The sequence below is a fragment of the Cydia splendana genome, chromosome 17, assembly GCF_910591565.1.
Source record: "Cydia splendana chromosome 17, ilCydSple1.2, whole genome shotgun sequence".
Classification (NCBI taxonomy): domain Eukaryota; kingdom Metazoa; phylum Arthropoda; class Insecta; order Lepidoptera; family Tortricidae; genus Cydia; species Cydia splendana.
The window spans coordinates 12,220,586-12,233,251 of NC_085976.1; the positions used below are offsets into that span (position 1 = coordinate 12,220,586).

A 12,666-nucleotide genomic window follows, 5' to 3' on the forward strand; every position below is an offset into this window, starting at 1 on the left:
TTGGCCGGCGTTGGCCATTCGTGTAGAGGAGCCATAAGATTGTCCCCAAATATTGATTTATTTAATTAAGTACCAACAAATCTAAGTATGTTTACATAAACCTATGATATATGCGTAGCAATCAATCGAAATAATTGAATTCCACTAAGTACAGTCGACGCCAAGAGTGTTTACACTTTTGCACATTAATCCTTTGCAAAAAGGTGGTAAATGTAAACATATCTTTCACGTTGACTGTACGTAAACATATGTACAAAGATTGTATGTTTATAATTAACTACTTTATGATGCAAGGGGTTAAAGGCCAAACTGAAATGAACTTTATCAGTTGTCAATATAAATATATTCATTTATTTTATGCGTGTTTTAATTCGGAGAAACAGTAATAACATTTGATGGATTTATGTACTTGTATCGGGTAGTTTCGAGGGTAACAAAGGGCTGGGATTAACAATGTAGATAATATTTCGGATATGATTTAATGGTCGCTTTTATAATTTACTGATGACAACCACGTCCAGGCCATGTTTTATCGCCACACTAATAGAATCTGACCACTCTAATTTTGAACAAACTTTGCAGTAAGAATGCATGCATATGCCTATAAACGTATGATGTAATACGTATGCCTATGATGTACCAAATGCTACGTACATTTGGCATGAGAAATTAGCCTGGTCTGAAATTAGAATATATGAAATTGTATGCAGACGCTGTTAGTTTACTGTGAACGGTATTGATTAGCTTGCAGTGGACGTCGACGATAATGTAATGTAATGTATGTACGTATGCCGATTCCTTAGTAGCGATACAAGTGCGAAAAGTAGGGAAATTCACAACGAGTGGCGATAAATTGAAATACGGCCGAAGGGAGTGTTCTAAATCGTCACAAGTTGCGAATTACCTTTTCGCACTTGTATTGTACAACGTTTTACAGTACATATGGCCCTTAAAAAAATCGACATATGCACGTATTGTGCCAGTTAGGTACCGCACTAGGGCGATAAAGTAGCTCCATATGTATTGTAAAAATATTATCTAACTTAATCTTGAATAAAATGTAGGTAACATTTTAAGCCAAATTATTAAACCGTCATGACGTGAAAGACTACGGAAACGTGACGTAGACGTCAGCTGTAAAACGTAAAAGGACCCAATGGTTTCCCTGTTTTCTATAGCGGTCGGTTGGTTCTTTGTTACTTGCATTAAATCAGTACTTAATTAATATTAAATAAAATTAAACAGCAGTTACTAAAATTCTTATTTGAGGTTCAAATCATGTTTAGCATAACATTGTTTACTTACTGTTTAGTTTAGACAATAAACTGCTGATGAAATGATAAGCCAAATAAATAATAGGTAGGTACCTACGTTTGAGGCAAGTCGACCGTATTTGCGACTACTGTTTACAGCCGATAACAGTGAATAAAGTTCCATTGCGGGGGATCGATAGAGGCGACCTGCTCGTGAACTCCGATAAATCAGTTGAGCAAACAACTATCATTCCATATCTAAGAGTCACCCAGTTGAGAGCTCCGCAGTTGAGCTGAGGTCACTCATGAAACCAGACGAAATCCAAGTGAAGGAGGAAGATTCGCATCCACGGAAATTCATCAATCCAAGCCCAAGAATGCCAAACATTAAAGTATTTACGGGGACCTCGCATCCAGAACTAGCAAAGAAAATCGTCGGCAGACTCGGGATCGACCTGGGCAAAGCTACGACGAAAACGTTTAGCAACAAGGAAACCAGCGTCGTGATAGGAGTGTCTGTAAGAGGCGAAGATGTATACATTGTTCAAAGTGGGTGTGGTGACATCAACGATAACCTCATGGAGCTCTTTATCATGATCAACGCCTGCAAAATTGCGTCAGCGTCTAGAGTTACAGCAGTTATACCGTGTTTCCCTTATTCAAGGCAAGACAAGAAAGAAAAGAGTCGCGCCCCTATCGCAGCCAAACTTCTTGCCAACTTAATATCTGTAGCGGGAGCGGATCACGTTATCACCATCGACTTGCACGCGTCACAAATCCAGGGATTCTTCAATATACCAGTAGATAATCTGTATGCGGAGCCTGCAATTACCAAATGGATTCAGGAGAATATACCAGAATGGAGGAGCAGCGTGATGGTATCCCCGGACGCTGGAGGAGTAAAGAGGATGACAGCGATCGCTGACAGACTCGACATCGACTTCGCGATCATCCACAAAGAGCGTCAACGAGCGGTAGAGACAGACGAATCCACCGTTCTAGTCGGGGACGTCAACAACAGGACGGCCATCATGGTCGACGACTTGGCAGATACTTGCGACACTATCGTCAAAGGAGCGCAGAAGTTGCATGAAGCTGGTGCCAATAAAGTGTACGCTATTGTGACTCACGGTGTTCTAGCAGGAAACGCCATTGAGAAGATAAACAATTCTAGTTTGGAAGCTTTTGTGATGACCAACACGATTCCTCAGGACAAGCTAATGAAAATTTGCCCCAAGCTGCAAATTATAGACATTTCAATGATGCTGGCGGAGGCTATAAGAAGAACGCATTACGCGGAGTCCGTTTCTTATTTGTTCACAAACGCGCCCTACTAGGGGTAAAATAAAATTATTATGTATGTAACTATGTACCCATTCAGAAACCTTCAAAATTAATTTAAGAATTAATAAAATATATCACATTAACTTGTGTTTAGATGCCTAATATAATAACTAACCAATAATGCTACAACAAAATGGTAAATAATTTGTTGTTGTTGTAGGTATAGTAAGCAGTTAGATGAATAAAGATCTAAGTATTTACCTATCTTTATTTATCTAAACGTGAAACTCGAGTTTTAACACACGGAAGTTTCAATTAAATCAGTAAATTGAATGACATTATCGGTCAAAAAGCCCCAAAATTCTGCGGCTTTCATTGTGAGGATGAAAGCCGCAAGGGAAACGGAACAATTTCCTCGTTGATGGATTCTTGCGGTGACTTTCCAAATATACGAGTTAGCAAACGATCCATCTCGAGCTGATGAGGGCGCTTTTGAGAATGCCTAATTAAAAGCTGCATATAAAATATCTCTCTGACACACTACGTCCTATACATATATGTAATAATGTATAACTGTCGATGTTATGTATGGGTTGAAATTGTTAATACCGTAAAATGGGGTGAGTAGGGATTGCGAGGAGAGTCGGGTTATGAATGGGGAGAGAAGTGATGACAGGGGGGTGAGATGGTTTTTAAAGGCTACTGCTACCTAAATAATGTATTCCTATCACAAAGTAATATTCATAATAAAAAAAATCCATTCAACAACGTTTCAAAATCACCTTTTGTATGAAATCCCATCTCACCCCAACGAGGGACTACGGGGTGAGGAGGGATTTTGTGTTTATCGTTAAAGTTATGAAATGGAACTACCTAAAATCATAAAAAAAAACTAAAATACAAACGGCCGGAACATTTATTAATAAAATTAAGTTTGCATAAAATTTTAAAATAAAATGTTATCGAGGTTTGAACGTCAGTTTTGTCCCTACTCACCCCATTTTACGGTACTTAAAATTTAAATTTAATACATTTTATAGGTAGGTACATGCAATTCACGTAGCTATCAAAATAGTAGCAAAAGCGTCAAAAGCGATTTAAATTGGCATCATAAACGTCTGAACGTTTATCAAAACGCCAAAGGCTGAACGCCGTGGTATAACCAATATGCAATATCAGATAAATGGAAAAGGATGGATAAGCACAGCAGCAGGCGTTCCGAACGTAGGTATTTTGTTGTTATCGTGTTTTATAGGTTATGTTGTAGAAAGTTATCCTAGTGAGATTGTGATGACAAGGTAAAAGAAAAGAATGTAAGTACAATTCATTGATAGTCATTAAAGTTACCTGTGTTTAATATATATGTATTGTCTTTAAAGTTTACTGATTTCGTAGGAACACGAAATCGGTTAATTACTTCTCGTTGTCGTGTTTACGAGTAGGTATGTTTATGCATAATATTATGGTTTCTAGTGTTTTCGCTAAGTAAAATCCGGTCAAATAATATTAAACTAAAATGTATTATATTTCGCTTTCGTTGTGATTGAGAGATTTGGGATGTTATAAGTATGTAATTATAAAAGAGGCGATTATTTTATGGAGGATAACGATTACTTAATAAATGTTGTTGGCAAAATATTGGCAAAGCATCGCGCTCGATTCTTGATATATCTTCTTGTGGATTCGTATTTCGATTTACCTATAAATATTTATTTAGCGAACTAGATAATCAAGGCCTTAATAGTGCAGAATAAATAGCTCCAAGAAAACCATTATCAGCATGTATTCTTGTATAAAATGTCATACTCAGTAAGTAGATACTTAATCGTATAAAAGGAGCCGAGGAATATAAAGAAGCTAAATATCTACTGCCTTTTAATATCCTGCTTGAAAATCTCTGTCTGGAATGTTAATTACACGTTAATTATATGGCATTCGAACTTTAAAATCATAAAATCTCAAAATCATTTTTGGTATGATATAATTTTATTAGGGTCGGCAACGCGCATGTATATAATACCTCAGGAGTTGCAGACGTCCATAGGCTACGGTGACTGCTTATCACCAGGCGGGCCGTATGCTTGTTTGACACCGACGTGGTATAAAATTACTTAATAAAATAAAAATATGTCAAAAAAATTTGGCCCCTTTGGCGCCGAGGATGTTGATGGCAGCATTTCCCCGCTGTTTTGCGATGCTAATACGTTGCGAGTTGCGAGAGAAAGCTGCCAGCTCTTCGGTCGCTAGTGATGTTGACCAGTTTTTATAAATATTGATCAGAGGGCTGATTTTTCGCGGTAACACGAAAATCTAAATTTAGATAACTGTCTCTATCGCTCGAATATGCAAGAGTGATAGAGAGACACATAACGAAATTTAGATTTTTGTGCTTGGCTAGACCCTCTGATATTATATTCACATAATTTTAAATAGTTTTGGTTTAAAAATATCTATTAATTAATGTCAAGGTCATTGGATGGCATCTTGAGAGAAAATTGTTACCACCAGAAAACATTTTCATGTAAAATGTTTCCAAGACGAGTAGATACCTAGGTACTCACCTACCTATGTTTCGCACTATCAAATAGTTTCTAACTCTATAACGTAAACACCCCAATAATCGACATGTTAAGACCCAATATTCGACACCTTGCTGTCAACTTTATTGCTATGACATTATGATTGAAAATGTCGTTAATGGAGCTGTGTCGGGCACTGGAGCCTCTACGTTACGCCCTAATAACTCTACAAGCCCTAACTTCACAAACTCTACACCTTAGTCAAAATTATGTGGCATGGCTACCGTGCCCCAGACTTGAATTATAAAAACCATTATCTGAAATACATTACGATTGAACATTGAAATGAGATTGAGGGTATTTTTGTGAATTCTCCTAAAAATAAGTACCTACCTACCTATTCTTAGATCGTAATTGTGTCAATTGACACAGACGTCACGTAGACCTTCTAAAGAAGCATTAAAATGCCTTTTCTAAGAAGAAAACTCGTGCAAATTCTACTAAGCATGATCAAAAATTTATTTGGATTTTGAATTCACAAAGGTCAGATGACAATTATTCCAATACAATAATTTCAGGCACGAGTGACTTAATTAGATCTATCAACGATAAAATCTTTCGATCCTACTAGAAGAAGAAAAAACGTCCCAAATTTTGTTTTTCCAATCCGTAACCATTTTTCAAACACTTTGTACGGCGGTTACAAAATGAAGAGTAAGTAAAATTACTGAAAATTTTGGGACATTTTTTTTTCTCCTAGATCTAAAGAGCTCGTTATTCTGAGTAGGAAAAATATTTAATTTACCTACCTTAGAAAAAAGTTGATTGGATCTCTTCTCGCGAAAATACCCAGGTAGGTATAGACGGTCAAGCAAATCCTGTCAGTAAAAAAAGGCGCGAAATTCAAATTTTCTATGGGACGATATCCCTTCGCGCCTACATTTTTCAAATTTGCCGCCTTTTTCTACTGACAAGATCTGCTTGACCAAGTTTACCTATTAGCGATTTCGTGATCAATCAACAGAAACAACTTCCTACCTACTCGATCTATACTTAGGTACCTAAACCAGTGGTGGGCAAAGTACGGCCCGCGGGCCAGGTCCGGCCCGCGAAAGGATTTATCTGGCCCGCCGCCAGTCATTTAAAAAATGTATAATATGGCCAGCAATATAATAAAAATACATTTTTGCTGTAAATCTGGCCCTCCTCTGAAATTCCTTCAAGTTGTGGCCCCTCATGAAGAAAGTTTGCCCACCACTGACCTAAACAAACAAACGAAAGTTAACACTTACCTCCCTATTGCCTATTCAACGTGTTACTGGCTTTTTAATAATAAATGAGAACCCGTAGGTACTAATCTAATAGACACGGTGTATTAATTCGGTCAATTCCGAATCAGAGCGCGTAGCCAATGTGCCAATCGCTTAGAGCATTTAATAACTGGAGTGGCCATTAAGAGCTTACCCCATTGCCGAAAAACTTGCACAATTGTGCAAATTTTTTATGGACTGACATGGCTATTTGTACGTTACGTACAAATCATGTAGAAATAGCAATACATTTGACGTCCCCTCCCCCGCAAAAATCGGCAGACTGTTTCGTAAAGAAAATGACAGCGATGACATCTCCTTTCTAAATGCTCTAAGGCCAATCGTGAACGCTCCGTAGCGTATCGTAGTCATCTCTCTCTATCATTCGTCCCCACTAGTGCGACAGTGACAGTTGCGTTTCGTTGGCTACGGAGCGTTAACGATTGCACGTTGGCTACGCACCCAGCTCCGAATGTCGCGAAATTACGAAAAAAGATTCTAATGTGATGGAATTGTGTGGTTTTTGGAATTACCAAATTCGTACTACTTTATTTAGGTACTTGTTTTATTTATTTAATAAGCAGGCAGGCAGTTATGACAACTGATATGGCCTGTATTCAGTAATAGGTAATCATAAAGATAGTTATCACGAACGAGTACTAGATATACCTACTTAAATGCTTGTCTAATTTATTTTTAAACTGATTTACATTTGGTACTGAAACCACTGGACTTCTGGAAGTTTATTCCAAGCCCTCACTACTAGCAAATGGTAGGACCTCTTACAGGATATTTAATATGTTTATTTGAACAATTTAATCAATTTATTTCTATAAATACTTTGTAAATGTAAATACCATTTTACTATATATATAATGAGGCTCGGAATTGAATGGAATCCTATAAAGCAGCGGTCGGCAACAAGCGGCCCGCGGGCCGCATGCGGCCCGCGAACCTTTCACTTGCGGCCCGCGAGCCTCCCTGGCTATTTTGTATGTTATATTGACAAACGACGATGTCTGATAAAGTCACAAATATTAACAAAATGCGGCCCGCGTCAACTTCGTTAACTACTATGTGGCCCTTGGCTGCTAAAAGGTTGCCGACCGCTGCTATAAAGTTTTGTAAGTAGGTATCCAATTTTGTTTTTGTCGAAGTTTGTTGCTGTAATAATGGTTTATTTTAGTGTTAACGTAGAATGAGATCATGAATCGTCATAACAAGCATCGGCTTGTGCGGATTACGTTTGTGTTTTGATGAAGCATGGGGCGGATTACCTTTAATTATGTTTGAATGGAATAAAAGGTTGGAGAATTTTAAAAAATGTTTAATTAATTACGCTATTTTTAAAGCCTGTCACATTACAGACAACGAGAAGTAACTTGGCCTTATGATATTGCAATATAGATGACATAAAAGATACGAAAATGTATACAAAATAAACTTTATTATTTGACGGTACCTACCTATTTATTATTTGACGACCGGTCTGGCCTAGTGGGTAGTGACCCTGCCTGTGAAGCCGATGGTCCTGGGTTCGAATCCCAGTAAGGGCATTTATTTGTGTGATGACACAGATATTTGTTCCTGCGTCATGGTTGTTTTCTATGTATTTAAGTATTTATATAATATATAAATATATCGTTGTCTGAGTATACCCACAACACAAGCCTTCTTGAGCTTACTGTGGGACTTGGTCAATCTGTGTAAGAATGTCCTATAATATTTATTTATTTATTTATTCCAAGCATAGTACTTCAATATTTGGGAAAAATGTAAACAAACCAATTTAGTTCGTTATTGATTAGGTAAGTACCTACCTACTTAAAATGCATATTGAACGCAGCGCTGCGGGGCGTCTTTTGCAGACAGAACCAGTTTTTAATACTATTGATGTTCGAGCAGTATTTTAAGTAATTAATTCCACTTGTCACCATGCAAGGCTCTTCGAAAGAACTAATTTTGAATACCTATGCTTTAGCTGTTAGCACCTTAGCCTTAGCATACAATTTATATACTTTTTTTTTTAAGTTTTGACTGCATTACGTCGTTAGAACGCCGCAATAAACTCTAGAAGAATTAGCCCTCCTATGAGCGTTAATATTTGGAATATATACTGGGTCAAGCAGATCTTGTCAGTAGAAAAAGGCGCGAAATTCAAATTTTCTATGAGACGATATCCCCTCGCCCATACATTTTTCAAATTTGCCGCCTTTTTCTACTGACAAGATCTGCTTGACCAGCTATAAATAAAATCTTACGTATAGAAGTAGCATCCTCTAAATCGTAATCGTTTCGTAAGCCTGCACTGGCCGGGGGTGAATCATTATGTATGGTATGGCCATTATGCATCGCTACTTAAGCGACACGACTCAGTGCTTTTCGAGTTATCGCCATTGGTTTTCGCACAAAAATAAACGCGAGCGATCGTATCATACCAACTTCATTTAAAATTGTAAAATCTGAAGGATGACAGTATTTCCAGTAGTGAATTAGATATCAGAGAGCTCAATTAACGACGTATAGCAGAGCTACGCTACGGTATTCCAACCCAACAGGGAAGTAAATAACAAACTTAATTAAGGAAGGCAGACGGATATTTTAGTACGGTCGTACTCCTTTTCCACTAATTGGACTAAAAACAGAAAGGGAAGGAACAAGTTAACTGTCTTCGCACTCCATTAGTGAGACTGACAGGCCAATTCGAACGTACACGGACATCAGAATGATATTTGAATCGTGTTGTTTTATTATCGTGTCTCGCCCGCGCCTTTACATCTACGGACAAGTGAGAGGGAAATGCACGATAACTAGATATCATGATTCAAATATTATTATGTCAGTGTGCACGTTCGAATACTTCGAATTAGCCTGTGATATGGAAATTAACATTGAGTATAATATTCCATTAAAATATCTTCAAAATTGTCTTTTATAACTATAACAGTACACTCTTAACACTGTAATTACTGTAGTTGAGGGTGGAAGCCCGAAATGACGGCGTTGCATGAACAAAAGATTTCCTTTGGCAGGATTGGTCCTTAAGACCCAAGGATGGATTTAAGAAGTGGAGCCACCGAGATTTTTGATGTAAATTTGGGGGGGGGGGGGCTCCCAACTTTATCTTGATATCTATATCATTTTAGTTACTAGGCCAAGTTTGGTATCGTTGTCGTATAAATCGGGGATGCCGAATTCATTTATGATATCATTCCGGCACCATTCCGAAGTAAAAACACATAAAATATGAAGAAAAAAACTTTTTTTTTATTCCTCTTCACGCTTAAACTGCTGAACCAATTTAGTTGAAATTTGGTATAGAGATGGTTTGAGTCCCAGGGAAGAACATAGGTTACTTTTAATGTCAAAAATAATCCCTAAAGGGTGTAAAAAGGGAGGTGGAAATTTGTATGGGGATTCAATAACCGCTGAACCGATTAAGATAAAATTTGGTATAGAGATAGTTTCAGTCCCGGGGAAGAACATAGGATAGTTTTTATTCCAAAAAAATCCCTTTAAAATGAAAGGTAAGGTGTAGGATTGTATGGGAAATTAATAAACGCTGAACCGATTTGGATGAAATTTATGTCTACATCTTTGATTTAGTTGTAAATTATACTAAACTTGACTTAGAAACCTAAACTTAAAGAATTATTAACCTCAGAAGTCGCAGACGCTTAAAAACCCCCCACCCCCCACCTGCATTAAAAATCTGGGTGGCTCCACTTCTTAAATCCATCCTTGGGTCCTAAGGACCAATCCTGCCAAAGGAAATCTCTTGTTCATGCAACGCCGTGGTTGACCTTTTTATGCTCTGAGCACACTCAACTACTGAAGATTATTGTATGTTGCTCGAATTGTACCTAATCTAATCTACCACTAATTTGGATTTGGAAATCCCTTCAGAATAGGATCGGATAGGGATTTCAAAAATATGCAAACTTAATTGCGGGCAAAAGCTAGTTCCTAACAATTGCGAAAGTTCTGTCTGTCTGTATCGTAAACGTGACTATAACAAGAAAGTGGTGTTTTTTAAACAACCAAGCGTTAGCTAGTTTGTGGTCGTAACAGCGCCATCTAGTGCGTATTTCGGCACATATTCATTATTCAGAAATTAAACTAGTGGCTCTGTGAGCTGTAGACCTCGCGAGCAGAGCTTGAAATAACATGGTGCTAAGAGCTTTAAATACACCGTGTTTTTTTTGATTTCCGTTAATTTCAAGGGTGCATTCCTGAGCTTAAATCAAGTAACTTTCTCAAAGACACCGATGTTCTAATTAAGTCCATTTCGGAGATAATCCATAATTTATTTTTTTACTATAAGGCCTCTACAAGCGTGTACACTTGCCTTAGGGCCGGCTTACATATTGATTAGTGTTTAGAATGAGTTCATACATTTGCTACTAAACTTAAGTACAATCTCGGTCGATTGATGTACGAAATGACATTGATATGTCACAGATTTCAATTGTTTGGTTGAGTTAAATGTAATGCCCGTGTTACAACAACGCTATATGCTACATTTAATTACTTTTTAAACAAAAAAAAAAAAAACAAAAAAGAAAACAAAAAATTTTTTTTTTTTTGAAAATTAACTATGGCATTTAGTTCTTATAAACGTACTTAACTATACCCCGAAGTTAACGGAATTCAATAAAAACACGGTGTATAGTAAATTAAAGAAAAACAATACGAAATTTATGTGTAAAAAAATACAAAAAGTTATAATATCCCAGCATACAATTACTGGGGATCGAACCCAGACCCTCTGTGCAAACAGAAAAAGCGAACGTTTACAAACTGAGCCAAATAGTTCTTAGATGGGTTGACGAAATTTAGCTACTCCTTCTCAAATTAAAATTAGTTAAAATTAAATATCTAAATACCGCCTAAACCAGCGATAATTTTTTTCTGCATTTTTTGCTATTAACTCTGTAAACATGTCTCAAAAAGAAAAAAGTCTTATGATATCGATACGACTATTTGTTTAGGCGCCAGGTATCACGACTCCGCCATTTTTAAAAATTTCCAAAAACCGGATTGACAAAAAAATTTTATTTAGTCATAAAATTCGGTCGCAAAATTTCACGAGAATCGGTTAAGAATTGCGACCTGTAGAGGAGAACATCCGGACATACGAAAGCAAAATGCCCGAGTCAAAACGTAGACCTTCGCTTCGCTTCGGTCAATAAACCTTTAAAACAAACGAGTTCAAAAAGGATGTCAGTAATACAGTAGATATTATTTATCCCTTTTATATATACAACTAGCGACCCGCCCCGGCTTCGCACGGAATACACAAAACAACAAAATTATACCCCTTAATCTTCGTCAAGAATCACTCTATTGATAGGTGAAAACCGCATGAAAATCTGTTCAGTAGACAGACGCGGGGGGGGGGGGGACTTTGTTTTATAGTGATAATTTGATAAATAAATAAATAAGTTCAATGGGATCATAATATTCTATTGTCGCCAGTCTTAGAGTGGTATTCCTCCTATCCAATTTCTTTGTCCAATGTGTGTTGCGTCTCACATTTTGCTTAATGAGAGAGTGAGACGCAATGACATTGGACAGATGGAATACCCACCCTTACCCAAGTAGGTATGTCTTTCAGCCCAAATTTTAGACATCATTAACTGGATCACATCTTTTTTCCCAAGAAGATTATAATACATAATAATAAATAATAATAATTCGCAGGGCAGCTTGTGGCGAGCTGTTGGGGAGTAACGACCCCACGGACCCGAGTGCTCCCGAGAGTCGGTCAGGGTCTCCGTCTCCGGCGTGTCTTCGTCGGCCGGAGTGGACCCCAAGGGGACCCGCAGGACTCTCAGCTCTGGCTTGCCTTAATTGGCCGTCCAGAGCTCCAGGGGTGGAAGTGAAAGATGCATAAGACGCGAGTTGGCACAGTGGCTGGTAACAGCCACTGGGTAGAAAGCGGCGCACACCTCTCGACACCCCTGAGCCGCTCACACCGATGTTGCTCCTGGTCGTCTTTACGACGGCAGTTTCAGGGGCCCATCTAGTCAGCGGCGAGTCACCACCTGCCTCGATGACGGTGTTAACATTGTTATGGCAGGTGTCAGGACCTCTTTACAATAGCCCAGTTTCATTGTCCACCCAAACTTAAATCCATAGACCGGTATACTGTTCACTTTTTCTACAATAGTCCCAATGCTTGCTGCGACCGGTTCATGGGTGTCTATTGTTGCGCCTGTGAACGGGTTCCAGCAGGCGTTCTACATGACATTAAAGCTCTCCAAGGGGCCTCTACGTGTTGGATCTATATCCCCACGC

At 38.1% G+C, this 12,666-nt stretch overlaps 1 protein-coding gene across 1 annotated transcript; it reads left to right on the forward strand.

Annotated features, from left to right (window-relative positions):
* The first annotated feature begins 1,434 nt into the window (after nt 1-1,434).
* On the forward strand, nt 1,435-2,680 carry LOC134798775 (ribose-phosphate pyrophosphokinase 2-like). The gene has a single exon (XM_063771151.1). It carries the CDS (start codon nt 1,559-1,561, stop codon nt 2,588-2,590), a length of 1,032 nt encoding a protein of 343 aa, XP_063627221.1. The 5' UTR covers nt 1,435-1,558; the 3' UTR covers nt 2,591-2,680.
* The last annotated feature ends 9,986 nt before the right edge of the window (nt 2,681-12,666 follow it).

Bases quoted from the DNA above. Each gene is read 5' to 3' on its own strand.
- LOC134798775 (XM_063771151.1), top strand. From the start codon at position 1,559: ATGAAACCAGACGAAATCCAAGTGAAGGAGGAAGATTCGCATCCACGG.